The 24,848-nt window shown below is 49.5% G+C and overlaps 1 protein-coding gene across 2 annotated transcripts; it reads left to right on the top strand.

Annotated features, from left to right (window-relative positions):
• Positions 1-1,487: 1,487 nt before the first annotated feature.
• Positions 1,488-24,304, top strand: PABPC1L (poly(A) binding protein cytoplasmic 1 like). Of its 2 annotated transcripts, XM_074970182.1 has the most exons (15): positions 1,488-1,748; positions 2,774-2,967; positions 3,553-3,668; positions 4,663-4,802; positions 5,972-6,066; positions 6,468-6,605; positions 7,222-7,317; positions 7,994-8,260; positions 9,750-9,840; positions 10,262-10,390; positions 13,004-13,143; positions 17,213-17,306; positions 19,778-19,908; positions 22,845-22,935; positions 23,922-24,304. In XM_074970182.1, exons 1-14 carry the CDS (start codon positions 1,556-1,558, stop codon positions 22,926-22,928), a joined length of 1,908 nt encoding a protein of 635 aa, XP_074826283.1. In that variant the 5' UTR covers positions 1,488-1,555; the 3' UTR covers positions 22,929-22,935; positions 23,922-24,304. The 2 variants fall into 2 exon arrangements, with proteins under 2 accessions (XP_074826283.1, XP_074826282.1); XM_074970181.1 differs by lacking the exons at positions 9,750-9,840; positions 10,262-10,390; positions 13,004-13,143; ... (2 more) ...; positions 22,845-22,935; positions 23,922-24,304 and having other exon boundaries at positions 8,052-8,162.
• Positions 24,305-24,848: the final 544 nt, after the last annotated feature.

Below are 24,848 nucleotides of genomic sequence, written 5' to 3' on the forward strand. Positions count from 1 at the left end.
TCAGTTGCCAATTGTGGGAGAACTTGTCTATTCTTCAGGGACAACTGTGGGAAGGGGTTTGGCAGATTATCAGCATTCCAGTGATTTGTGGGGGTGTATGTGGGGAGGATGTCTGCATTCTCACTGCAAAGTGGGTGTGTTCCAGCCAGAGTTAAAGCAGAGCTAGCCTGGGCTTAAGACACTGAAAACCCATGTCAGAAGTTTTTGTGTGTGGCTGCTAAAGGGTGAAGGTTAAAACCTGCATAAGACCCCAAGTTAACTGTGCAGTTGAAGAAGATACCCCCCGACATCAGATTCCAGCATTCTTGATAAGAGTAGGTCATGTGGTGGGTTGGAGGTGAAGTGATTCTTGGACCTGATAACCTCTCCTGGTATCTTGTTCTCACTGCATTGCTCCGTGGTATCAGAACAAATGGTGGCTGTACCATGCCTAGAAACATTGGTTACACTGGTTGGTGCCTCATCACCAGCCATTTATTTCAGTCCGTTATTTTTCTTTGATATTCTGCCTGAAAGCCTTTGTTTCCTTTTTGCTAGTGTTTGAGATGTGGTATGTGGAACAGTTTTGTTTGGGCCTCGGTCCTCTGAAGTGAGGGGCTGGGTTGTTAGGGTATCTGTGGCACTATTGTGAATTTCTCTAGCACCTTCCATTAAGGATCCCTCTTAAGTGGGGAAGTATTAGTGTCATCTCCGTTGTACAGCAGGGGAAGCACAGAGTGTGTGACTTGTCCAAGGTTGTACAGGCTCTGCCACTTTGCCCTACTCCTCTAAATCCCCCCCCTCCCCGCACTATTTAGCCTTTCCTTAAGAGGCCATTTGCCCAGCCTCCAACTTCTACAGCATGTATGTTTGTCCTACATCCTTCTAGATCTATGACAAAACATGCACAATGGCACCCAGTGCACTCTGCTTCAGCAACAGTGAATCTTGCAGTGTGATGTCACCCTGGAACAGTACAATATACAGTGATACTGAAAGCTATGATGTCATACTACGAACGGTAACACCTTCATAGGAAATGTCTATTACAGCAAATGCCCTCTGTGGTCCTTGGATTTGCTTTTCTGTCTGAAGAACAGGGGAAGAAAACTGTATAAGGGATTATAATATAAATCCATTGGGTTGTTTTGCTTACTGTGGAATGAAATTCCATTTGGCATCTCTTAAAATAAAGAACAACACCCCAGCTAAGTAGCCTATTGTCTTTATAGTTTGCTCCAGATGGGGAACAGAGTTCTGGTAATGTACATAAACCTGTCAAGCTTTTCATTATCAATATAAGTGAGAGCAAAGCCTTATTGAAAATACTGGGTCTGTGGTATACCTGGAGGGTAGTTCACTTCTGATGTGTTACTAGAGAGAACGTATGGATTCTGGATTCTGCACTGCAGCCAACTTCTTCCTAGGCAACTGGGGGTTTGGGCTGAGACTTTAATTGGTGGTTGCTGCATGTGACCAAGGTCCATATTCTGTTATCTTGGCACAAAAATATCCTCTGTGCCACAGACAGTAACTAGGTCTTGCTTCACTTTAAAGTTAAGCTTTGTGGTCGACCATGAACGCTAGTGGCCCTGGATATCCATTAGCTTCTTTGTATGTGGGAGATCTTCACACAGATGTGACCGAAGCCATGCTGTATGAGAAGTTCTCACCTGCTGGACCAATCATGTCCATCAGAGTTTGTCGGGATGTTGCCACGCGTCGATCGCTCGGTTATGCCTACATAAATTTTCAGCAGCCTGCTGATGGTAAGCCTGATAAAACTTAACCTATGGAAAGTTGTTTTTTAAATCTGTGGTTTGGGATGGGGTGTGAGGGCTGATTACATGGGTCACGTTAAGGCTACCAGGTTTAAAATAAATGCTGACTTAATGCTTTGTTTTCACTTGGATCTAGTCTAAACCTATCCTGGGTTCTTACATGGTGCCCGTCAGCGTGGTATCTGTGTGTCTGATCACATGTGTGTGCCTAGATAGAGGGTGGGAGGGGAGACACCAGAGGACCTACAGTTGAGTTTTGTACCCAGGTGAAAAAGTCAACATACATGAATAACCTTCCTCCAAGCGCTCAGAGGTACATTTGACTTGATTGTCCTCCTCTGAGAGCAGAGCAGGGGAAAGTGGCATTGCCGTGTGTGTGTTCACGATGACAGTGACAAACTGTACGGGACTCTCATTTTCTAGCATCAGAACTGCTAGGCAGGGATTTGTTCTCATTTTAACTAAGATGTTGCTGAAGTAAATGGCAAAACCTCTAAGACACCTTTGATTTTTGGAATGAGGTTACAGCTGGTGAAGGGTGCCAGGTCGGTAGCACTGGAGACTGAAATCCTCTATTGCTCAAAGCAGAAACAACTTGGGCAGCCAGGTTTAAGATTGTTCCATTTTACTGTGAATGACAAATGGGGAGTTTTCTTCAGTGCTAATGGGCAGAAGGATTCTCAGATTCCTGTAGATGAGCCTTGGGCGGCTACATGATCAGAGCCCATCGCCTGACTCCTCCGTTGTACGTTACTAGAGGACTGTCTGGTGTGTCTACAGTGGCTTGGAACCTGGCTTGCAATATAGCTCCTAGGCTGCCTCTCTGGTTGTGATTTAATGGGGTCTTTTTCCCAACGCTGAGGCTAGAAAATAACACTTCCCTGCTCCTTGTAACAATTTGATCATGCAGACAGCCAGTGTTACAGTAGGTGGAATATCAGGCCATGTCACAATTCTTCTCTCCTTGTAATTGTCTTCACTTGTTCATAATAAATGTGCATGTTTCCTGCCAGCTGAGAGGGCCTTGGACACCATGAATTTTGAAGTGATCAAAGGTCGGCCCATTCGAATCATGTGGTCCCAGCGAGATCCTGGCCTCAGGAAATCAGGGGTTGGAAATGTCTTTATCAAGAATCTGGATGACTCCATTGACAACAAAGCCTTGTACGATACATTCTCAGCCTTTGGGAATATCCTTTCTTGCAAGGTACGTATGTTTTCGCTGCAAGAACAAGATTTATCGTAGGACTTGCCTGCACTTTGTTACAAGGGTTGTCAAACTGGTTGAGATCTGAATTCTCTTTCCATTGCTTTGTGTGGTTTTCTTTAAATTTTCACCTGCTAAGTTAATAGAAGACTTAAAGGGTTATTGGGGAGGACCGCTGCTATCTTATTTCCACTGGCAAAGGAAGCTGGACGCAACTTGCTCCAGAGCTGATGCACTCTGACTCGGCTAGAAGGGATCTCCTGAGAGCAGTGCAGACCACTTCCTATCTCAGGGGCTCAGCACGTTTCCTCAATGGTGTGTCCAGCTTCTGTCAACCCTGGGAGCTGAGCTTGTGACCTATATTCTTATCTCCCCACGTGACAGTGTGCCATGAACATGGGGCTCTAGGTATTGTAGCTTGGTGAAAAGCAGATGCCAGTGAGGCTGAATGTTCCTTGGCAATGGGACTTGGGTTTGGCATGGGTGGCTGCTAGGGATTTCTGCCTGGGCTTGTAGGAGGCAGGGGAGGTCTGCCTTCTGTTTTTCAGGGCTCTTCAGTGTCTGGCTCTGCCTCTCTCTTGGCAGGTGGTTTGTGATGAGAACGGATCCCGCGGTTATGGCTTTGTTCACTTTGAGACCCATGAGGCCGCAAATCGGGCCATTGACACCATGAATGGGATGCTGCTCAATGACCGCAAGGTGTAAGTGGGGGGGGGGGGGGATCCTCATTTTGTGCTGCTTCTCCCTTCAATAGCCCTCTCTGAATGTGGCCTTTGTATAGTAACTAGACTCTTGGTTATCGGTATTTGCTCAGTGTGGTGTAGCATAATCAGCATTACTCAGTGGGCAAACGTGCTCCTTGTTAGGGCCTCTGCTGTTTCTGCCCTTTTTTCACTGGGCTTTGGAGTTATGCTGATGATCCTGGTAGGATTGTATGGAGGCTGAGAACTGCTGGCACAGGGCGAACAAATCCCTAGTCCAGGTGAGAGCAGGCATACATCATGTTGGTGATGCAGCACCGCAGATGTCCAGAGCTCTGTACTGGTCCCTGACTCCCTAAGAATTCAGTTTAAGATAACGTGGAAGAAAGAGGATTTAGCCTTCTCCAGTCCTCTCTTCCCCTCCCCTCCTGTGAAGGACCTCCGCATTCTTGGATCTAGTGAGCTCTAGATCGCTGCCTGTTTATTGCCACTACTGCCCAGCTGGGATGCAGGGGCAGGGATCCTCTGAGGGTGGAGCTGGCCCTGCAGGGGGGAGGGGCAGACCGTACGCCATCTAGGAGGGAGAGAAGGCAAATAATTGAATTCCTTTAGGATCTGCTTGATCCGGTGAGATCCCCTGAGCAATGCCTGGTATGAGATGGCTCTTAGATTGTGCGCTCCTTGGAGCAGAGACCGTCTGTTGTTCTGCGTCTTTACAGCCGCCAGCGAAGGGGGCCCTGTACTAATTAGGGCCTCCGGGTGCTACTGCAGCATTAATGTTAAGTAACAATAGCCAGTGTCTGTGGGGATAGGGGGAGTGTGCAAGTAGGATCTGCTCAGGTTGCTGAGATGCAAAAATACCCAGTTGTTACTAGTGATAAAGCAACAGTCACCATTAGAGGCAACTCTACTGACCAGTGGGCTCCCATGTCTTTTTTCCCCTGGCCAATGGATGTCTGGTGAAGATTCACGTTCCTCCGTTTACTTTCTGCAGCTTTGTCGGCCATTTTAAATCCCGCAGAGAGCGGGAGGCAGAATTTGGGGCACGGGCCATGGAATTCACCAATGTCTATATCAAGAACTTTGGGGATGATATGGATGATGACAGACTGCGGGAAATATTCTCCAAGTTTGGTGAGTAGCGTTTCTACAGCAAAATCTGCACAGTGGATGGTGAATTGGAGGCAGTGGGACCAAGGAGTATGTTCAAGGGGAAGAGCCTGAGTGAGGAGTTAGATCTCTTCTCTTATTTATATAATAGTTTTAGTGGTAACACTTATCCAAGAACAAACCCAGCTGAGGAGATCACCAGTCATTCCAAATGACTGCAGTGGTCTCGTGCAGCTTTGCAGAACTGTCATTAATTTAATCACTGATTACCTGCTCTTGACCATGATGATGGAGGATGACTGATAGCTTTTCAAAACAAACTTGCTTTTCAAAACAAACCACAAACAATTGCCCTCCCCAGACAAGTGAGTCAGTAGAACTTCAGAGCTGTGCCAGAGAATGGAATCCAGTTGCAGAAAGGTAAATGTCCTTTAAATCTCTTTAAATTACTAGTCTGAATTTAAAAGCAAAAGTTATTCTTTCCTCTGGGGGTCTCAGTGGGTTGTGACTGTCTCCTTAGTTCCTGGAACAAGGTCTGTTCGATGTTGAGTCCTGAGCACACTGTTGGTGCTTGAGAAATAGTAAATAATCTAGCATTTCTGTAGTGCCTTTCATCTGTGCTTCTCAAAGGCTGTGTTTCTGTGACTAGATTCCTCACACTAAGGTAGATGGGAATATTTGTCTCAGTTTTGTAGATGAGGAACCTGAGGCACCAGAACTTGTCTTACTGTGTAACCTTGGGCATCAGGACCAGAACCCAGGTCTGCTGTGCCAACCAGTAGATATGTTGGGTTATGACTCGTCTGGCTGTATAGCTCCTGTGAGAACCTTGCTAGTGGGGAGGGCTTGGAGAAACCAAGCTAGTGAGTTGGGGTGCGTGTATCTACCAGCATTGTGTCACTCCTGTTAGCCAGGATGCCTTAGCTGGCAGAGGAACGTCCACACTGCAATAGACACTTGTCATCGCCCCCATTCTGCACCAGTGTATTTTTGGAGTCACCCTGACATGTGGATCTCCTTGGGCTGCTGCCACTGCCCCCACATCACTCAGCACTGGCCTGTGCTCTAACAAAGCAGGAGATTTGTGGGTGGAGGAGGCAGGGGTGATTGCCTCAAGCTGTGAGCAGAGACCTTGGTGGACAGTATCTTTCTGCTCCAGGCTGTTTTCAGGCACTGCACTCTTCTGTTTGCAGGGAAGACGCTGAGCGTCAGAGTTATGATGGACGATACCGGTCGCTCGAAAGGGTTCGGGTTTGTCAACTTTGAGAAGCACGAAGAAGCCCAGAAGGCAAGAGGGTCTTTGCTTTATATATTTAATTGAATCTGTGACATTTAGAGGCCTGGCTGGGCCTTTATTCTCATGAGCAGGAGCTGACTGGTGCCAGCTGCTGAAATGCAACTAGCCGATCTGTTAGTGTGAAAGATTCCATAACTTCCAAGTCCTGTAGCTTCTTGTTAACAACGTGTATTTGGGTGACCAGTGAGTCTGTCTGGGCAGTCATCCTAGGCAAAGGGAAGCTCTTATCTGCCCTGTAATCCAAACTTGGAAGCAAAGCTGCTTTTATACCTTTTATTTTGAAAGATCTCTAATAGCAGTGGGGGGAAATAAAGCCTACACCAAGGGGGGCTGGAAGGGTGCTGGGGCTGTGGTTTCTTTTTGTGCTTAGACTTGGGATCATCTCCTGGCAGGCTGTGGCAGACATGAACGGGAAGCAGATCAATGGCCGGATGGTGTACGTTGGCCGAGCTCAGAAGAGGATGGAGCGTCAGAGTGAACTGAAGCGTAAATTTGAACAGATCAAACAGGAAAGAGTGAGCAGATACCAGGTAATGGGAAAGAAGTGGAGGTGCCTCATGCCATGTGCCTGTTTGCTCTCTGGCAGGGTTGCCAGATGGAGTAACAGCATGGGATGTCTCTGCTGAGCCTCCTAGTCCCAAAGGGAAGCTTTCAGGCATTCCAGATACAAAGGCATGGCCGTTGCTGAGTGAGCACTGTTGAAAATCCCAATGGCAGCCAGCATCTCTCTCGGGGAAATGAGCCTCCTTGCTTGCCCAGCGTGCTGGGATTTCATATATGTGCATTTTTGGCACTGGATCCTTAAAGGAGCCAGTCCAGTTCCCTGCGTTACACACTCCTCCGGGGCATGACTTATAGGCGACACCTACAAGTGAGGAGTGTGTAAAACCAGTATGGTCCTAAACCCCCACGGGAAGTCAGTGACTTCACTGTATCTGCCACATACTTTTATGCCCAGAAAAAAAGGGAGGATTTGTATTAATAGAGTAAGTTGCAAATATGGTCTTCTGGGAAGGAGTCAGTAAGACACAGCAGAACAAGTTCCTAATGGAACACTTATTGTGGGCCTTCTGTAGCCATCCTGAGTTTTGGGATGTTTGCTGTACCTTTTTAGAGAAATCTAGTTATAGCACTGTCTGTTCTTAGGGGGTGAATTTATATGTGAAAAACCTGGATGATGGTATTGATGATGAGCGGCTGAGGAAGGAGTTCTCTCCATATGGTACCATTACTAGTGCAAAGGTAAGAGAACTGGGCTACCATGGGGAGTCTAATTCACAAGGCATTAGATCCTAAACAGTCACTGATCTCGATCTGGTGGTGCTTTATGAGGCACTGGTACTGAACATAGCAAGTCCTAGACTTTGGATCTGCGTAAGCCTCAGTCCCCAGCCCTTGAGTTGTGACTGGCTTGCATTGTCGCCTGTAGCTTTTCAGATTATGCAAATAAATCACTAATACTCCCTGCTGCTGTGGGAGACTCTTATCTGCTGCCCCTGCAGTGCTCACAGCCCCTGCTACCCCAGGGAACTCGGGTCAGGAATCCAGCTCCGATGTGTCCCCCACCTCAACCGCATGTGACCGCATGCTAGGCTGCTACTAGAGCTGTTGTGTTTTGAAGTCAGCTGGGAATAGGTGCTAGAAATAGACACTTAGAAAAAATCACCCTTGATTATTACATGTGACTTACACTGTATGATGGCTGCACCCAGGGCTCCTGCCTCCAACTTGCTTGAAAGAAATCAGTCCCACACAGCCCCTAGAGCCTCAGGCCACAGTGTCGGTTGCCTCTGAGGCTGGCTGCTGTCCACTGTCTCCCTCCCTGCTCATGTCCCCACCTGTGATGACAGCTCTGTGTGATACGCGGATGGAGTGCCTGGCATTCAGTGGACTTTGTTGTGTTCTAATCTAATTTTAGGTGATGACAGAGGGTGGACACAGCAAAGGGTTTGGGTTTGTATGTTTTTCCTCCCCAGAAGAGGCTACCAAGGCCGTGACGGAAATGAACGGACGGATCGTCAGCACCAAGCCTTTGTACGTCGCCCTCGCTCAAAGAAAGGAGGAAAGAAAAGCGATTCTCACCAACCAGTATATGCAGAGACTGGCCACCATGAGGGCCCTGCCTGGCCCTCTCCTTGGCTCCTTCCAGGCGCCCACAGGGTACTTCTTGCCTGCCATCCCACAGGTGAGGCCCCATCCATCCCTCTGGGAGGGGCTCATCAGCAGACCAATAGGGAGTCTGAGGAGCTTGCCTCGGGCCGGACTCCACCTGTCTTTGGGGTGGGAGGGGTGTATTTGATTCTTTGGCACCTCAGCATCTTCAGCACTGAGAATAATTGAACCAAATAGCTTGTTTTGGGACCCTAAAGGTGACAAACCAAAGATTGTCATTCTAGGGATGTCAGAGCTACAGGTGTCATCCTGAGTGCTGCTCTGTTCCAACCGCTCAGCCTCGCCGTCCTTCAACCCCTGACACACCAAGCTGATGCAGAATTGGTTACCGTTAGTCTGTCCTGATCATCTGTCTGCTTACCAGATGGGCTACTGTGCCACATGTCACCTGACTCCGGTCTGCCCCGCGTGCTTGTGTTGTTGGTTGAGCACTGTCAGCATGCCCAGCACTGCCGACATTGAAGAGTCTCTGCCCCCGAAGAGCTTACAATCTAACTGGTGTACATAGTACAGTGTGTAAACACAATGGGCAAAATTTTCAAAACTGGGTGCCTAAACCTGGCTCCTAAGTCCATGTGTCGACCCTTAAATGAACGGACTGTTTTTGCTTTTGTGTTCCCCAGAAGTGTTGGGAGCTGCTGCCTTCTCAACAGTTCTGAAAATCAGGCCATGTAGTTACATACCTAAAGAGGCACCCGGATCCATAATGTTGGGCACCCATTTTTAAAAAATCTTGGCCACTTTGTACAGACAGTGAGATTCAAGTGAGCTTCCTGTGAGTGGCATACTGAGTGGATTATTGTTGAAAGGCCTCGCGGACGAAGGGTGATGCAGGCGTAGGCACATGGAGAATGGGTTTGCTTTTTAGCTGAGAGGGAGTGAGTTGATGTGTTGGGGTGGCATAGAAGGTGCAGAGGTGAGTGGGAGGAGCAGAGGAATGGGATGGTTGGAAGATGTACAGGCAACAGGAAATGGGTCTGTAAAACACTGGAGGACACGGCACTGCATGTGGTATAAATGCCTAGAATGCATTGGCGTGATTGGCATTATAGAGAGATTACTGAGATGCTCGGTGTTTAAATATCTGAATTATCACAGGCCTGTCCTCTGCTTTTAACCCCAGAGCTGTGATTCCCTCTAGAAATTTCACCAGACTTGCCATCTGGGGCTTTCCCCCTTTATCGTTGTGCCAGAAGTTACTAATGACTCCAGTCCCTCAGGATATCCTAACCCTGACTGGCCTGCTTACCTGGGTACTAACATTTCTCAAGCCTCCAGACTGGGCATTAATGGGTCCTGGGTCTGTAGACATGTCGGTAACTTATGGAAGCGTTTGAATCATGCTGCTGCCAATTTCATGAAGGGATCTGTTGAGCTCTGCTTCAATCCGTTCATCCAGTCGTCTGCAGTTCCTGAGTTAGTCTCTGTTGCTGCTGCTATAGGGTTCTAGTAACTGACTCACACTGGCGAGTGAGACACTCTGTATTCTGCTCCTTTCATAGCCACAAACCAGAGCTACTTTCTACAGTCCTAGCCCAGTTGCCCCAGTCCGTCCTGCCCCTCGGTGGAGCACGCAGCCCTCCAGGCCTCCCTGTGAGTGAATCTAAATCCGCTGTGCCCCCTCTGGCCCCCTGTGATGGGCAGTGTGTGTGTGGTGGAGGGGAGCGACAGCCTGCTTTTGTGTCTGCTCTGCGCAGCTTGGTGTGTGGTTTTGGTGTTTTCCTTCTGGTGCTGGGGTAGTTTAGGACTGAACGCTCTCTAAAAGCAGCACAAATCATGCAGCTAGGGGGAACCTGTTGGTTGGTGGGTCACCTGCAGGCAATAAGCATTGGGAGGCAAAGCTGCCTGCATTGCATCGAGTAAGAGAAAAGGCCTCCCCTCTTGTCTGCGTGTCAAACCCTTCGTTCTCTCACCCTACCGGTGAACACTGCCTGTTCGGGCTCACGTCCCAGCACAGATGTTTCCTTCCATGTCTTTATCATCGGGAAATTTACAGCGTGTTCAATCGTTACAGCCACCTACCACACGGCTACCCCAATCCTGAGGGCAGCAGCTCCACCCAGGCGCCTGCTATCCAACATCAGCACCATGAGACAAGCATCCACCCAGGTGCCCCGAGTGCCACCGCATGCCCAGAGAGTGGGTAAGTCAAGGAGGCAGTGGACTAGAAGTATCTAGTGAATACGTGTCCAGGAGGGTTTTGGCCCCAATCTTCTTTGTTTCTCTCTCTCTCTCTGCCTTTTGGAGGAAGGGTTGGCTTGTGCAGTTGTTCATGGGTAGGCTTGGGAGGATTAGATTTTTGTCGGTAAATGTCGATAAACCTCGATTTCACAGTACACACACAGACTGACAGAGAAAATATTTCCACTGATGATGATCAAAATTTGCAGATAGGCAAAATTAGAATAATACTGCTTGAGAACTTTTAGAATTTGATTTCCAGCTAATGACTTTGTCTATTTTGACATGTGATGTTGACAATTTGTAATGGTTATAATACTTAACTTTTTGAATCTCAGCATCTACTGTCATTTAAATTTTCACAGGTATGGGAAATTATTTAATCTTTCCCAGTAAACATTGATATTACCTGTCAAAATTATAAAAATAAAGACATAGAAATTCTATTGAGCCTATTAATGGGGGGGGAGGGCGCGGCGGGCAGTGGAGGATTTTGAAAATCTTGCCCTCTCTCCCTTTGAAGTTGGAGTGTAGGTAAGAACCTTGCCCCAAAAGCTTGCAGTAGAATGGCATAGTGTGCTGTGTCCCCAATGGACTCAAGGGACTTAGGGCTTGTCTACACTTACCGGAGGATTGACTGTTGATTTAGCGGGTCTAGTGAAGACCCGCTAAATCAACCACCAATTGCTCTCCCATCGACTCCTGTCCTCCACTGGATCGAGAAGAGTCGGGAGTCGACAGGAGACCGTCTCTCGTCGACATTGCATAGTGTGGACCCCACAGTAAGTAGATCTAAGCTACATCAACTTGAGTTACGCTATTCATGTAACTCAAATTGCATAGCTTAGAAAGACTTTCATGCGTAGTGTAGACAAGGTCTCAGACAGCACTAGTAGTGCATGGGTTTGTAGTTCTCAGGGAATGTTGTTGTCTTTGGGTCGGTGCCTAGCACAAAAGGATCCTGATCGATCCCACCATGTGCTGTTCAGTAGTAATGACCACAGTCCGAGATTTAACATTCAAGCAAAGTGTGTTCTCCAGGCAAAAACAGATTTGAAGGGATTCCCTGGACAAAGGAAGTGGTTTTTAATGGCTCCAGTTAAACAACAACAAAGGTTTTGAGATTCCAAGTAAAACAGAAATTGCCAGTGCTTATGGTGGAGACTGACTGGGATGAATGGTCTGAAAATGCTCTGTGCTAATCTTGTGCCTTTAGATTTGGTTTGGCTGTTGCTCTCAGGGTTTCCTCTGAGCAGTGAGTGCCTGCCCATGACTGCATCTAATTCATCTCCTCTGGGCTCATCTACTGACATGCAGCTCTTGCTTCTGCAGGATTGGGGAATGGGGTTTGACTGTCTTGGCCTCTTGTGCTAGGTATTCAAGTCAAAGGATACCTATGAGAGAGACTCAGTGGCTTGTCAGTCAGTTTACCTAGTCACTTTTCACTAGCATAAGTGATGTGGTGGTGGAGGTTTAGCAGGTTCAGCAGAATCTGAGGGCCAGCTTTGGGGGTGATGTGTATGTAGGACTTAGTTGCTTTCCTTGCTACTCTGTGCATTTCTGGCTCCTTAGTGTGTGAGTTACACCAGGTCAGTCTCTCACACTTGGTCTTAGTTGGCCAAATTCTAGGTGATGTGTAAAGGGGGTGAGGCAGAAGCTGCATGTTGGTAAGAGGTACAAGTCTCAGGTGGTCTAAGATATGTAATTTACTGGCTGGAGTTGCCAGGAATTACACTGGCCTAAATTCTCTCTCTCTCTCTGTCTTTGTGGCACTTAGACTTGCTTCTGTATTTGGCCCTCAGTCTTTTCTGTTCTTTAAACGAGCAGATGATGTGAAGCAGTTGGTGTCGGAGACACTTTGTTGAGTCCATTCTCTTGGGCAAGGTTCTGGGCTTCTGGTAGCTGAAGGGAAGGAAAGTGGTTCCCCAATGAGTTTTTGGAGCAGGGTGCACTAGGAAGCTGTAATGCTGCTCCCAAATGGTGAAGTGGGAGTTCTGGTGGCCCCACAATCCATGTGAAATGGATACAGCCCACACTAGCATGGGGGCGAGGGGGTGGGGCGTTGGAGGGGCCCATCAATGTTGTTTCTCCTCAGTTTTCTTTGTCCTTTTTCTGTACTTTCCTTTTGCGGAGTCAGGCAGGCAGCAGGAGGAGGGCAGCCTCCTGCTCCTGCACGAATGACCGCATGCTGCCTGTGGCTCCTGCTGTGAGCGAGCACCGTTGTGCCATCCTCGCTGATGCATTTGCGGTAGGAGGCCTGGGGCAAGTGCCTTGGTACCAGGCTTGGTGCTGCCCTTCAGCTGCTGAGAGGCATCAATCTGTGGGTGGGGAATGAAAAAGACAGGTCCATTCGTTGACATCCCCCCACTCCCCTGATTGATTACGCTGCGCTAGGAGAGCACGTAGCCTTTTTGAACTTGAATGGCACCCGCACGTTGCTTTGAAGTTGAGGGGCGTATTTTACCTGCCCCGCTTGGCATGCTACTTTCATGCTCTTGGCAGGTGTAGAGTTAACGCCTGTGCACATGCATATTGGCACATCTCTTCCTTGCTAATGTTCCTGTGTCTCTTCCAGCCAACATAGGGACCCAGACGCTTGGTGCCCGTGCACCCACCTCACCAGCCCTGCTGCGGGGCGTGCCACAGTATAAGTACTCCTCCGCGGTGAGGAACATCCAGCCGATGGGAAACGTGGCACCTATGCTGGTACAACAGGTAACCCATTCACAGGATTTTGTCCTAGAGGTGCTGATGCTGGGGCAGAGCCCAGTGTTCTGCTCGAGAGTCACAGGGAGGGAGAAGCGGAATAGAATGCTGAACCGTGGCCATTCCAAAAATAGCCTTTGTTTCCTGAGCCCCTGCCGGGCAAAGATGGTGGCCAAGTTCTGAAAGGCCTTTGGTGTTCCCATTTGCATTTGATGAGAACGCTGCTGCTGCTGCTAGAGAGTTTCTGGTGGAGGTGGAGGAAGGATGGAGTCGCACCTTGAGTAGGACTGCCAACTCTCCTGGTTTCGCCGGGAGTATCTCGGAGTTGGGCTCTATCTCCTGGAGGATACTGAAGCCAAATCAGAAGATTTTAGGCCAATAAAAGTCCAGCGTTGCAGCAGGGCTAAGGCAGGCTCCCTGCCTGCCCTGACCCTGTACCGCTCCCAGAAGTGGCTGGCACATCCCTGCAGCCCAGCGGCAGCGAGTTATATGGGCCCGTGGTGTCCAGGCTCCAGCAATATTCAGGGCCACGGGGCCTGGCTCAACCAATGTTCGGAGACAGGTCTCTCCCCTGGCCACACCTGCTGCCCCCAGGCACCTCCCCCTGCCCCAGGAGTATCCTGCCTCTCCCCTGCAGCTCCACTCTGCTCTGCTGGCTCCTGGCATCAACTGCCGCCGCAGGGTCCTAGTGTCCCCCAATCACTCTTGGCAGGGCAGGCTGCCCTTACCCTGCCCTTCCACCTCGGACCCTTCCCTTTTCCGGCAGGACCCTCACCAGCACAGGGGGCCCACCCGCCCGCAATCACCGCTCCTGCCCCACGCTGGGTAAGGGGCAGCCCCATCCCTTACCCCCAGTGAGGCTACAGTGAGGGGCAGCAGCAGGGGAGGAGGCGCACATGTGATGGCAGGCCCCCCCCCACCCGGCACCCACCACAGAGTAGGCAAGGGGGCTTCCTGGACCTGAGAGGGGACCTAGGAGCATGTGCAGTGACAGTGGTGCGGGGTGGGTGTGCTGCTGGGGGAAAGGGGGGGGGCCCTCCCGCAGAGCTCACTGCTGCTGGCGGGGAGAGAGCTGGGGGGAGTCCTCTCTGGCCCCAGCCCTGGGTCAGCCTGCCTGCACCCCAAACTCATCCCCAGCCCTGCCCCACCCCAGAGCTTGCACCCCCAACCAGAGCCCTCACCCCAACCCTCTGCCTAAGCCCTGAGCCTCTCCAACACTCCAAACCCCTCATCCCCAGCACCAGACAGAGCCCTCACCCACCCACACCCCTACCGTCTGCCCCAGCCCTGAGCCCCTCCCACACCCCAAACCCCTCATCCCAAGCCAGAGCCCTCACCCACCCACACCCCTACCCTCTGCCCCAGCCCTGAGCCCCCTCCCACATCCCAAACCCTTCATCCCCAGCCCCACCCCACAGCTCTCTCCCCTGCACCCCCTCCCAACCCCAAACTCCCTCCCAGAGCCTGCACCCCTCACCTGCTCCTACACCCCCACTCCTTGCCCCAGCCCAGAGCCTACACCCAAACTCCATCCCAGAGCCTGCACCCCTGCCCCAGCCCGGAGCCTGCACCCAAACTCAGTCCCAGAGCCTGCACCCCAGACCCCCTCTCCCACCCAAACTCCCTCCCAGAGCCCAACCTCTCACCCCTTTTGCACCCAAACTCCCTCCCAGAGCCTGTACCTCTCTTGCACCCCAATCCCCTCCCCCAGCCCAAGGCCTGCACCCCAGACCTCCTCCTCCCCCCACTCAAACTCCCTCAGAGAGCCTTAGGCAGGTAGGGGGCGGCGTTTGGTGGGGGGGTTCTGGGCACCATCAAAATTTCTACAAACCTACCACCCCTGCTGCAGCCCCTGGGGGTGAGCAGGGGTCTCCACACGCTGCCCCTGCCCCTAGCGCTGACTGTGCAACTCCCACTGGCCAGGAACTGTGGTCAATGGGAGCTGCAGAGGTGGTGCCTGCGTGCGGCAACCCTTGCCCCCCTCCCCTCCCCAGGGGCCACAGGGACATGCCGGCTGTTTCCGGGAGAGGCATGAGGCCAGGGCAGGCAGGGAGCCTGCCTGAGCTCCACTGTGCTGCGACTGGGAGCCACCCGAGGTAAGCGCTGCCCAGCCAGAGCCCACACTCCTCACCACCTCCTGCACTCCAACCCCCTGCCCCAGCCCAGAGCCCCCTCCTGCACCCAAACTCCCTCCCAGAGCCTGCACCCTACATCCCCTCCCACACCCAACCCTCTGCCCTAGCCCAGTGAAAGCGAGTGAGGGTGGGGGAGAGCAAAGAGCAGAGGGAGCGGTGATGGAGTGAGCAGGACGGGGCCTCTGAGAAGGGGCGGAGCAAGGGTGTTTGGGTTTGTGTGATTAGACAGTTGGCAATCCTAACCTTTAGGGAATTGCTCTATCTTGCGTGGTCCTGTAAGAGGAGGGAGTGGCTAAAGCATCGCCTACTGAGCACTACCATCTGGCTGATAAGCCTGCAGATAGGAAAGGCAGGCACCCAATCATACAGAGCTGCATCTTGACCTTACCTGCCAGACCACTCAGATCAATGCAAAGTATTGCATGCTGGGTCTAGTGCCTTGGGTGGACGCCTCATCTATGTGCTGTAGTCTGCTCCATTTGATACCTTGGTGCAGCCCTCACCCTCCTTGGAGACCATCAGCTGGGCCGAATCTGGCCAGCCCAGATACCGAGAGTCCCCAGGGATGGGAGGGGAGAGGAGAGGAGATTGAGTTTAGTCTCCCTCCTGAAGCGTACAGATTCTCTTTGTATTATGACTCTGCTCTCCTATCTGCCCAGTTGGAAACTGCCAGACTCTTGCCACTTAGCAGGGTTGATTCTTAATGCTGGTAGCAAAGCTGGAATTGAGTATCTCCTCCTCTGTGGGAATGGGGAAGCTCTTCCTCTAGTACTGAAAATGGGACTCCTCAAATGGCTTTCAGCATTGCTAAAAACAAGTCTCTTGTGCCTTTTAGAGAGATGCTGTCTGGGAAGCCCAGGTGCGGGCGGCCCTGAAGGAAGCCAGTGATTTAATGGACCTGTGCTCTAGTGATGAGGGCAGGGGACTGGGATTCCAGGCTCTTTGGGGCCACTTCTGGCTCTGCCATTGATTCGTGTGTGACCATGGGCAGCTCACAATCAGCACAGCTCAGGCTTCTCATCTGCAAAATGGGGGTAACTTGCCTTAGGGCTGGATTAAGACCTAGGCACTACAAGTTCCTGCTTAGGGACCCAGCTGCTGGAGTTGTGAGATTATACCACTATTTTTTTTTTTTTTAATGAAAGCTGAAATTAACTTTCTAGCCTCATGATTGTGAATAAAAGCTTGAAAACATGAGTCAAGTATAACTGATGCAGCGAAGTCTCCTTGCTTTAGGCTCCGTACACATTAGCTTGCAGAGGTGTGAATAGTCCCCCCAATGCACTTCAGTGGAGTACCCCACTGCTCCGAGGGGCACTGCCAGCACCACTCCAGCTGAGAGCTGTGTGGCAGGAGAGGGCAGCAGGCACAACCCCTCACCCACAGACACATCCAGGCTGCTGCTGGGTAAGCAAGCCTCCCCCCACTGCCACTCCTGCCTTTTGGTGGGGAGAACAGGCCTCTGTTGCCACCCCTAGTGGGGGGGCTGATAAGTGGGCCCCATGCTGCTGCCCTGCCTCTCTGGGCAGGGGCACAGGCCGGGTCTGTGCTACAGAGGCACAGCTACAAAGCAGTGCTGCAGCAGCACTGGAGCGTGGGCACCTCCTGCATAGGTGGAAGGGGGTTTTCCATGGCTGTGAAATTTTTTTCACAGCCCTGAGTGACATAGCCAGGTCACCCTACGTGTTAGGTGCAGACCAGGCCTCCTGATGTGCCTAGGCCACAGATTGCCTTCATCCAGCCCTGACTTGCCTTCCTCATAGGGGTTACGGTTAATGATTGAGATCCGCAGATGAAAAGAGGCAGTAACTACCAAGCCCTCCCAATAGACTGTGCCCTTCTTCCCTGACTCCTTGCTTCTAAAATATGACTTGCGCGCCTTGATTAGCCCAAATGCTGCTTCCTGCCCTTCTGAGTGATTCTATCCCTTGTACTTTGTTCAGGCTGGAGAACCTGCTGTTCATATTCATGGGCAGGAGCCTCTGACTGCATCTATGCTCGCTGCAGCTCCTCCTCAGGAGCAGAAGCAAATGCTAGGTAGGTGCCGGTGAAGCTGTTCCTTTACACCCTGGTAGAATGAGGATATTGACCTACTGGAGCTGTTGCTGCACTGTGTGTGCGTTGCACGTCAACAAGCCCAAGGTTTCTTCCTAGCCCCGTATGTGGCACTTGTGGGATTTCCACAGCCTGTGCGATAGTCTCCAAGGCAACAGAAACAAACCCTTGTTAAATCTGGGCTGTGTTGTGGAGTGCTCTTGCTTGTAGTCCTTTGTACCATAGCCTGTGGGAGTGGTGCGATGGGTCACTGCATCCTGGGCCAGGCTAAGAGAAAACCTGTGAGCTCGGAACACGAAGGAGAGCTCCACGCTGCCCGCTCTGCCAGGTTACAATGGGGACAATGTTTCAGGCGCCCCTGAATTTCAAAGACACACTTCACTGCTCCTGTCAGGTTTTGGGTGAACAGTTTGTTGCCTGTCAATCAGCTGTTTACCTCACAGGGGCTGTCTCTAGCAGGCGATCAGGCTCTGCCAAAGTGTTCAATTTCACATGGAGTCTGGGACTTCCCGCTGACTGAGCAGCTGGTGCTGGTGCATGAGCACAAGCTGTGCAGAGACGTTGCATCCGGATGCTTGTTAGGCTCTAAAGAGCTTAGCTACAGAGAGACTTGCCTGGCTGTCGGTTCCATGGGTAGAGCACTTGTCTCAGGTACTTGGGCCAGCCAGATATAGAATTGAGCAGAGACCATTCCTTCATCACTAGACTGGCACTCCAAGCAAGCTCCCTTAGAAACAGACACTTAATATTCTCCATACTGCCCTTTTCCAACCCACCATGACGGGTACTGGGAGATGTGCTATTCTCCCTTTCTCAATGCTTGCTGCACTTTCAATACAGCCCCGCTGCAACAGGTGGCTGCTGCTATCCAGTTTCAGCCAGCAGCCTTGCTCCCTGCATGTGTTCTCTCTGCAGCATCCAGGAAGCTCTCCCTGAGCTGCCATCTGCTTTGATGCTGTGTTTCTTGATTACTAAATTCTAGTTCCACCAGAGAAATGCTAGTGACTCAGGTTATTTTCGTGGCTCTACCAAAACATGGTCTTTGCAACCTTTTTTGGCCTGTTTTCAGCGCATTAGGTACACTACCAATTCTCACCGTCTCTCACAGACGAAAGGATGCCAACCAGAAACGCTACCAATAAAGTCAGTGCAAGTGCTCTACTCAGTCTTGGGGGAGGAACTCTATGGGGCTCCTCACTCAACTAATTGGTTAGTATCTCTGCACCTGGATAAAGCTGCCTTTCTCCAGCCAGTGAAACTGGTTGCTGTTCACACAACATTATTTAGCCCTGGATGGCACTTCACAGGTGTTAGTGACATTGGCACCTGAGTAACTGTTCCAAATCCACTTCCATTTGCAGATGTGACCCCAGCTCCTGCAGGATAGAGAAGCTGACATAGTTCTTTTCTAGCGCTCTGGCTCTGGCCTGCGTGTCCCAATGACAGACTGTAAAGGAAGCAGCAACTATGCCTCTTGTTAATACCCAGAGTCTTCCAAACTTTTTTCCATGTGTGGTCTCCTAAGCATCACCCTGTTCTCATAGCTAAAAACATTTTAATCCAAGGCTTTCAGATTTATGGTGGACTAGTGCGAAACAGCAGGATTGAAGAGCTGCAGCTGGAGATGCTGCTACACTCAGTTTCTCACCTGTTCAAGCAGCAAAAGGCTGGGAACCAGAATCGGCCCCATTCAGCACACAAGTAGAACAGGTCTCAGCAGCTGTGTGTTGACACCATCTCCATTTTGCACAACGTGCCTGGCTAGCAGCCATGTCTGACTCTGTTCTTGGGAAGCCGAATGGCACAATGAGTCAGGGCATTAGCCCTTTAACTTCAGCGGGCTTTGATTTCAGCTTTCTCTCAAACCCACCGGGCTCACTGTCAGTCTTGAAATCGTCCAGATCCCAATCTGTGCATGTTACAAACCCCTTCTCTGCTTAAGAGAGGCCCGAGAATGGAACAACTGCAGGGAGGCACATGGCTGTGCTCGGGACTAAGGTGCATTGGCAAAGCTGTGTGTGGGGAGCCCAGCACTGAGGGGTATTGGCAGAGCTGTGTAGGAGAAGCTTGCACAGCACCTGCCTGGTATAAGTCCTTGTTCCTGGCCCCTCAACTTAGTACCAGATTCTCTCACCGTGGTTCAATGTCAAGGAAAATGTAACTAGTGGTAAAGGTCCTGACTGTGCATTCACACCCCCAGCAGGGATTGGAAGCTTTCTTGGAACATGGGATCTGGGTGCTTGGAAACACCTCTGCAGCAAAGCATTGGTGTGTGAACAGTGATCTCCCTGATCTGTACCCCTCCTACCCTGATGAGAGAAGATCGGAGCTGGGACTCATTCTGTGCGGGGGCAGGCTGGGTAGGGCTGGAGAGAGGATGTTGAATCAAAAAGGTCTGAAGTTGCCTTGGATTTTTCCATAATGTGTAAGGCTATCCTTGATGTTGTGACCAGGTGAACGCCTTTACCCCCTAATCCATGCCATGCACGCCTCATTGGCTGGGAAGATCACAGGAATGCTGCTAGAGATCGATAACTCGGAGCTGCTGCTTATGCTAGAATCACCAGAATCCCTCCACTCCAAGGTAGGAAGTAGCCAACGCTCTAAAGAATGAATGTTTCCAATGCAATGCATGTCACAAAGGGAAAGAATCTGGTGCTGCAAATAGTAAAGCTGCTAACGAATGTGTGTGTGCAGAGGGGCTGCAGGGAGGTAAGGGTCCGCATTGTTTTAGGGTGAGAGATGGAAAAGCAGATACAGCTCCTGATAAATAAGCAGCTCAAATGATAATGCAACCCCTTCCCCTCTCTCTCCAGAACTGTGGGAGGAGAAGAGGCCAGGCTAGAGTGCAGGAGCTCTCTGGAAGCTAGGAGACCAATTTTGAAATCCATTTGGAGATGGATAGGAAGTATGGTGGGAGTTGAGGCAGGGAATGTCCTAGTTTTCTGGATCAAGATGGTAAAGATTGCAGCATTCTGACTGCCCTGGAAGTTTAGAGAGCAGAGTTCTAAAAACATTGGGAAGATATTGCAGAAGTAGAGGCAGAAATAAGGATTTCAGCAGAAGCAGAATCAAGGATTTGTTCTTTCAGAGTTTGTCTGAGGAGCATTTTGTACCTCTCATTAACTGATTGCCAATTAGCTCTAGGAACTTAGTACATCAAGGCTAGCCTGGACACGCTCCATGTTTGTTCCTGGCTACAAATGTTTGGAACCTTCTGAGGTATGGCCACGCTGGCCTTTACAAGGCTGTGAAGTTTGACAGTCAATTAACTGAAGGGTTGTGGTGTTGTGTTTTTTTTTTTTTTTTTTTTAAATCCCTCTTGTTAGAGACAAAATACTCAGTGATCAAGAACGGATGATAGCTTGGCTGATTCTTTCCCATAAGGAAACTCCAGGATTCTTAGGCCTTCTTGAGAACCAAAGTCAGTGTGCATGTAGGGAGAGATAAGAGAACTCATGAAGTCAGATTGGCTGGGGGTAACCAGAAGCTGGCAGAGCTGAGACCAGAAGATACCAGAGGGATTGGAGAGAGTTAAGGGACTTGGAGCAGTATGTGACTTGCTTCAAAGAGATGTCCCACAGTGAAGATAGCACAGGGATATTCAGAAGTCAGACAGAGATTTGTTGTGTCTGAATGTTTGGTCTTATTCAACATATTTTTCATGTTTTAATCCTTCACTTAACCCATGTCAAACTCATCCTGGATTTGGGGGTCAGACTCTGTATTGTATGCACAGTCCTTAAATGTTTGGGGCATTTTGAGTGAATCCAGTGCTTTATGAAAATATCAGCTCTCGCTACAGCCACGTAGTGTATGTGTTGGTGCTGTACTAGGTCCCGCCCCCCGCACAGCTTGGCCATTGCATCTCCGTCCTGCAAACATCCCCTGCTATTCCAGTTTGGAATCTCTCTGATGTGGGTGTGTCCATTCCAAACTCTGCTTTGGCTGTATGATGTGGACATGCTTCCCCCTGAAACCGCCAATCTCCCAGCACGCGTGACAGAAGCAGCTTGCATTGTACTCATTTTAGTCTGATATTCTAAGTACGACTGTTTTGTTCACATGTAAAACCTTAAAGGAACCACTTGGCTCTCAATTATTTGGAGGGTGTCTGGAACCTCTTTGTGGACAAGTAGCTGGTGGCTACATGGCAAAGCACAGAAAGCAAAGGGAGAGACCAAATCAGATAGAGATTTGCATATTCCAAACTATGGGCTTGCATATTCCCTGAACAAGTGAAATAACTCCAGGCTCCCTCTCTTGAAAATGAGACCATTCTTGCTGGTTTAAATCTTGGATTCCAAGAGCCACGATCATAAAGTGAAGGTGACACAAGGGCAAGTTTATAGGGTTTTGTTCACACACAGCTGTGTTCCTAGATATCCTATGATTATATGTTGTGCTAAGAAGTGTCAAAAGCCATTCAGTCAGTCTGTAAGAATACAAAATCCTGGCGACTTTGCTTGTAGTCATTGGGCAACATGCTCTCAGAAGGCAAATTCTGCTGTAAGCTATGTCCTTTAGAACTTTTTAGAAGCTGTAGGTCATCAGGTGTCCACACTTTGCTTTCTCCAGTCCTGTAATATCACTCACATAAGAGAGAGCCCATAAAGGAGCCTGGATAGCATGAAAATGAATCTGCTAAATCTGAGGCTGCTGCAAACTCCAATCCTGTCTGACACATTCAGTCTGAGCAGCAACCTCTTTATTCTGAATTTTGAGCTGGTAAAATACTGGCTGTGTGAAATTTTTCATATTTTTCTTGCAAATCTGGTGTACGTTTGGCCCCGGGGTCCCATCAAAACCTCTGTCCTGAACGGATTGGCTGTATTCCGTTGCTACTGGAGGCAGGATTAATATTTTTCACCTGTCTCCCTTTTAAATGAACACGGGGGTTTATCAGGTGGGATCAGACTGCTGGTTCATCTACTTAGGAAGTGGGTCTCAGTGGCCAGTACCAGGCACTTCAGAAGACATCAAAGTGCCCCAACTGCGCAGAGCTGTATGAAAAGGGAGGTGGGTTGCTGTCTGCCGAGTAGATCGGCAGGAGCATGTGGGATGCACGTGCTGATAGCTACTGCCATTGTCTGTCCATGTCGTGCTCAAGGTAGCTGGGGGACTCCTCTGAAGTTATTACAGAAGGCAGAACTCCACATAGACCTAGGAACTGGCTATAGTAGGCTCATCTACTGTCTGAGTGATTTCAGAGTAGCAGCCGTGTTAGTCTGTATTCGCAAAAAGAAAGGGAGTACTTGTGGCACCTTAGAGACTAACAAATCGAGTGTGACTTCTGGAGTTTTGAGGCAGTGGGGAATCAGACTTCAAAATAAAAATAATCTAACCTAAATGCAATGTTGATTAAACATAGCAGCCCTGCTAACTAACTTGCCTCTTGGAAGGGACAACTATACTAAGGTCAAGTTGGGAGCCTTGAGTATCCTGACTGTTACCTGTGTAGGAAGCTTCCAGGTGTCAGAGCAACTAAACTTCTCTCCACCTTGTGCTTTGCTTTGTGAGATCGAGGAAGCGGTTGCAGTGCTCCAAGCACACCAGGCTACCGAATCATCGCTTAACAGCAGTGCTGCAACATTCCTCCTATGAGACCCAGGTAGGTGTGGAAGGCTGTGCGGAAGCTGGTCTCATGGCAGGGTATAATGTGGAGAAGGGTCCCTTTCTGCCTGGAATGTGAGCGCCAGAGAAGTCTTGTCAAGATTAGTCAAGGTGGACTTGGGAAAGCAATGAGTGTGTTTTTTGTCTTGGACCCCTACTTCAAACTTAATTCCTTTATATGAACCGATGCCTCCTGCTATTTTCCAAAACTTGATGATTGTACCGGAGAAAAATTAATGCTAAATGGGTTAATTTCAATGTAAATCTGGGGAGGCAACTTGGAGGTGAAAAATAAAGCAATCTGGCTTTCCTTGTAGCCCTCATAGAATCTGATGAAATCATTCCTGATGCCTTTACATGGGATTGCAGAATAGCTTAACCCAGTGGTTCTCAAACTTCATTCCTCCACGACCACCTTCTGACAACAAAAATTGCTACATGACCCCAGGAGGGGAGACTGAAGCCAGAGCCTGCCCGAGCCCCACCAAAGCCTGAGCCCCACCACTTCAAGCGGGGGGACAAAGCCAGTGCCCAAGAGCTTCAGCCCTGGAGGCTGTAACTTGAGCCCCACCACTCAGGGCTGAAGCCCTGGGCGGTGAGGCTCAGGCTTCAGCTTTTGCCCCAGCAAGTCGAATGCCATTAAAACAGGGTCCTGACCCACTTAGGGGTCCTGCCCCACAGTTTTAGAACCGCTGGCTTAACCTATTATCCTCTTAGAATCTTAGAGCCTCTAATCTGGATCCATTAGCAGTGATCATGCCCCATCCCAGCACAACTCCAGCAGAAGCTTCCAGCTTTCCTGTTTGGTAACAGAAAAGAAATGGCCAGAACTTCTATACACCCCTTTGTAAGATAAAGTTTGGTCATGCAGTTTCCTTGCTCTCACGGGTCACTTAATTCAAGTTCAGTATTGGCATGTGAACTCTAGGCTAACTTAGACTGCGCTGCTGTGTCTAACATGTCTAAAGTGTGTATTTGTTGTAGAGGAGGGACTCTGAAGAACACTTGGCTCTGAAGATAAAGCAACTACAACCCTGACATGCATCACCACATATATTGGAAGCATTTATTTATTTTTTCTGTGTACAGACAGCGACCCTGACTTGCATTCAAAGCCCAACGTTACTTTTTCTTTGTGCATCAAAAACTTTGCAAAATGATTTTTTCCCCATAAATGAACTGCATCTATGTTAACACTGTCCATGTGAGCTCTCTTCTGGCAATCCTCACCACTGAGAGCAGGTAGTGAAAATGTTAATAAGGGGGGCACGTGGTAGAATGACAACCTCTCCTTGTGAGTGGCGAGGAGGGAGACACGATTGGTTCAGTTGTAGTGTTCCATGACATGATGAATCATCAGAGCTTGTCATTTTTAGTAAGTTCTCTGGGTTCTGTAATGTTTTATTTGTTCATGTAGTTGACACCATAAACAGCTGATACATCTGCCCTCGCTATGTGCTCGTCACTGTCTTTCTTTCAAGAAGAAATGGTTTCTTCTGTATAAATGGCAGTACGTGATTAGACCTAAGGCTGATCTTCAGCAATAATGGAGGGATGGATGGGTTGGAGGCCTATAATGTTCCTGAAAACTGACTAGCAGATGGAAAAGAGTAGGACTGAATGGTCAATTTTCATGTTGGCACAAGGCTAACAGCGGGCTGCCCAAGATTATATATTAGGTCCAGTGTTTTAATGTATCTTATTAATGATTTGGAAAGGGGGGTGAGCCATGAAGCAGCAAAATTTGTAGATGACACAGTTGCCTGTTAGTCAAGACCAGGGAGGACTGTGAGGAACTTTCAAAGAGATGTAACCAAGCTTGGTGAATGGGCAAATAAAGCTCAGTGTTGATAAATGCAAAGTGATGTGTACAGGAGGGGAAAAAAATAAATCACTATGTCTTGGTTCTAA

This window comes from Natator depressus, chromosome 13 (assembly GCF_965152275.1).
Source record: "Natator depressus isolate rNatDep1 chromosome 13, rNatDep2.hap1, whole genome shotgun sequence".
In the NCBI taxonomy this organism is placed as follows: Eukaryota; Metazoa; Chordata; order Testudines; family Cheloniidae; genus Natator; species Natator depressus.

Bases quoted from the DNA above. Each gene is read 5' to 3' on its own strand.
- PABPC1L (XM_074970182.1), top strand. From the start codon at position 1,556: ATGAACGCTAGTGGCCCTGGATATCCATTAGCTTCTTTGTATGTGGGA. The intron at 2,968-3,552 runs GTACGTATGTTT...CTCTCTTGGCAG, and splicing joins GGAATATCCTTTCTTGCAAG to GTGGTTTGTGATGAGAACGG. The intron at 6,067-6,467 runs GCAAGAGGGTCT...ATCTCCTGGCAG, and splicing joins AGCACGAAGAAGCCCAGAAG to GCTGTGGCAGACATGAACGG.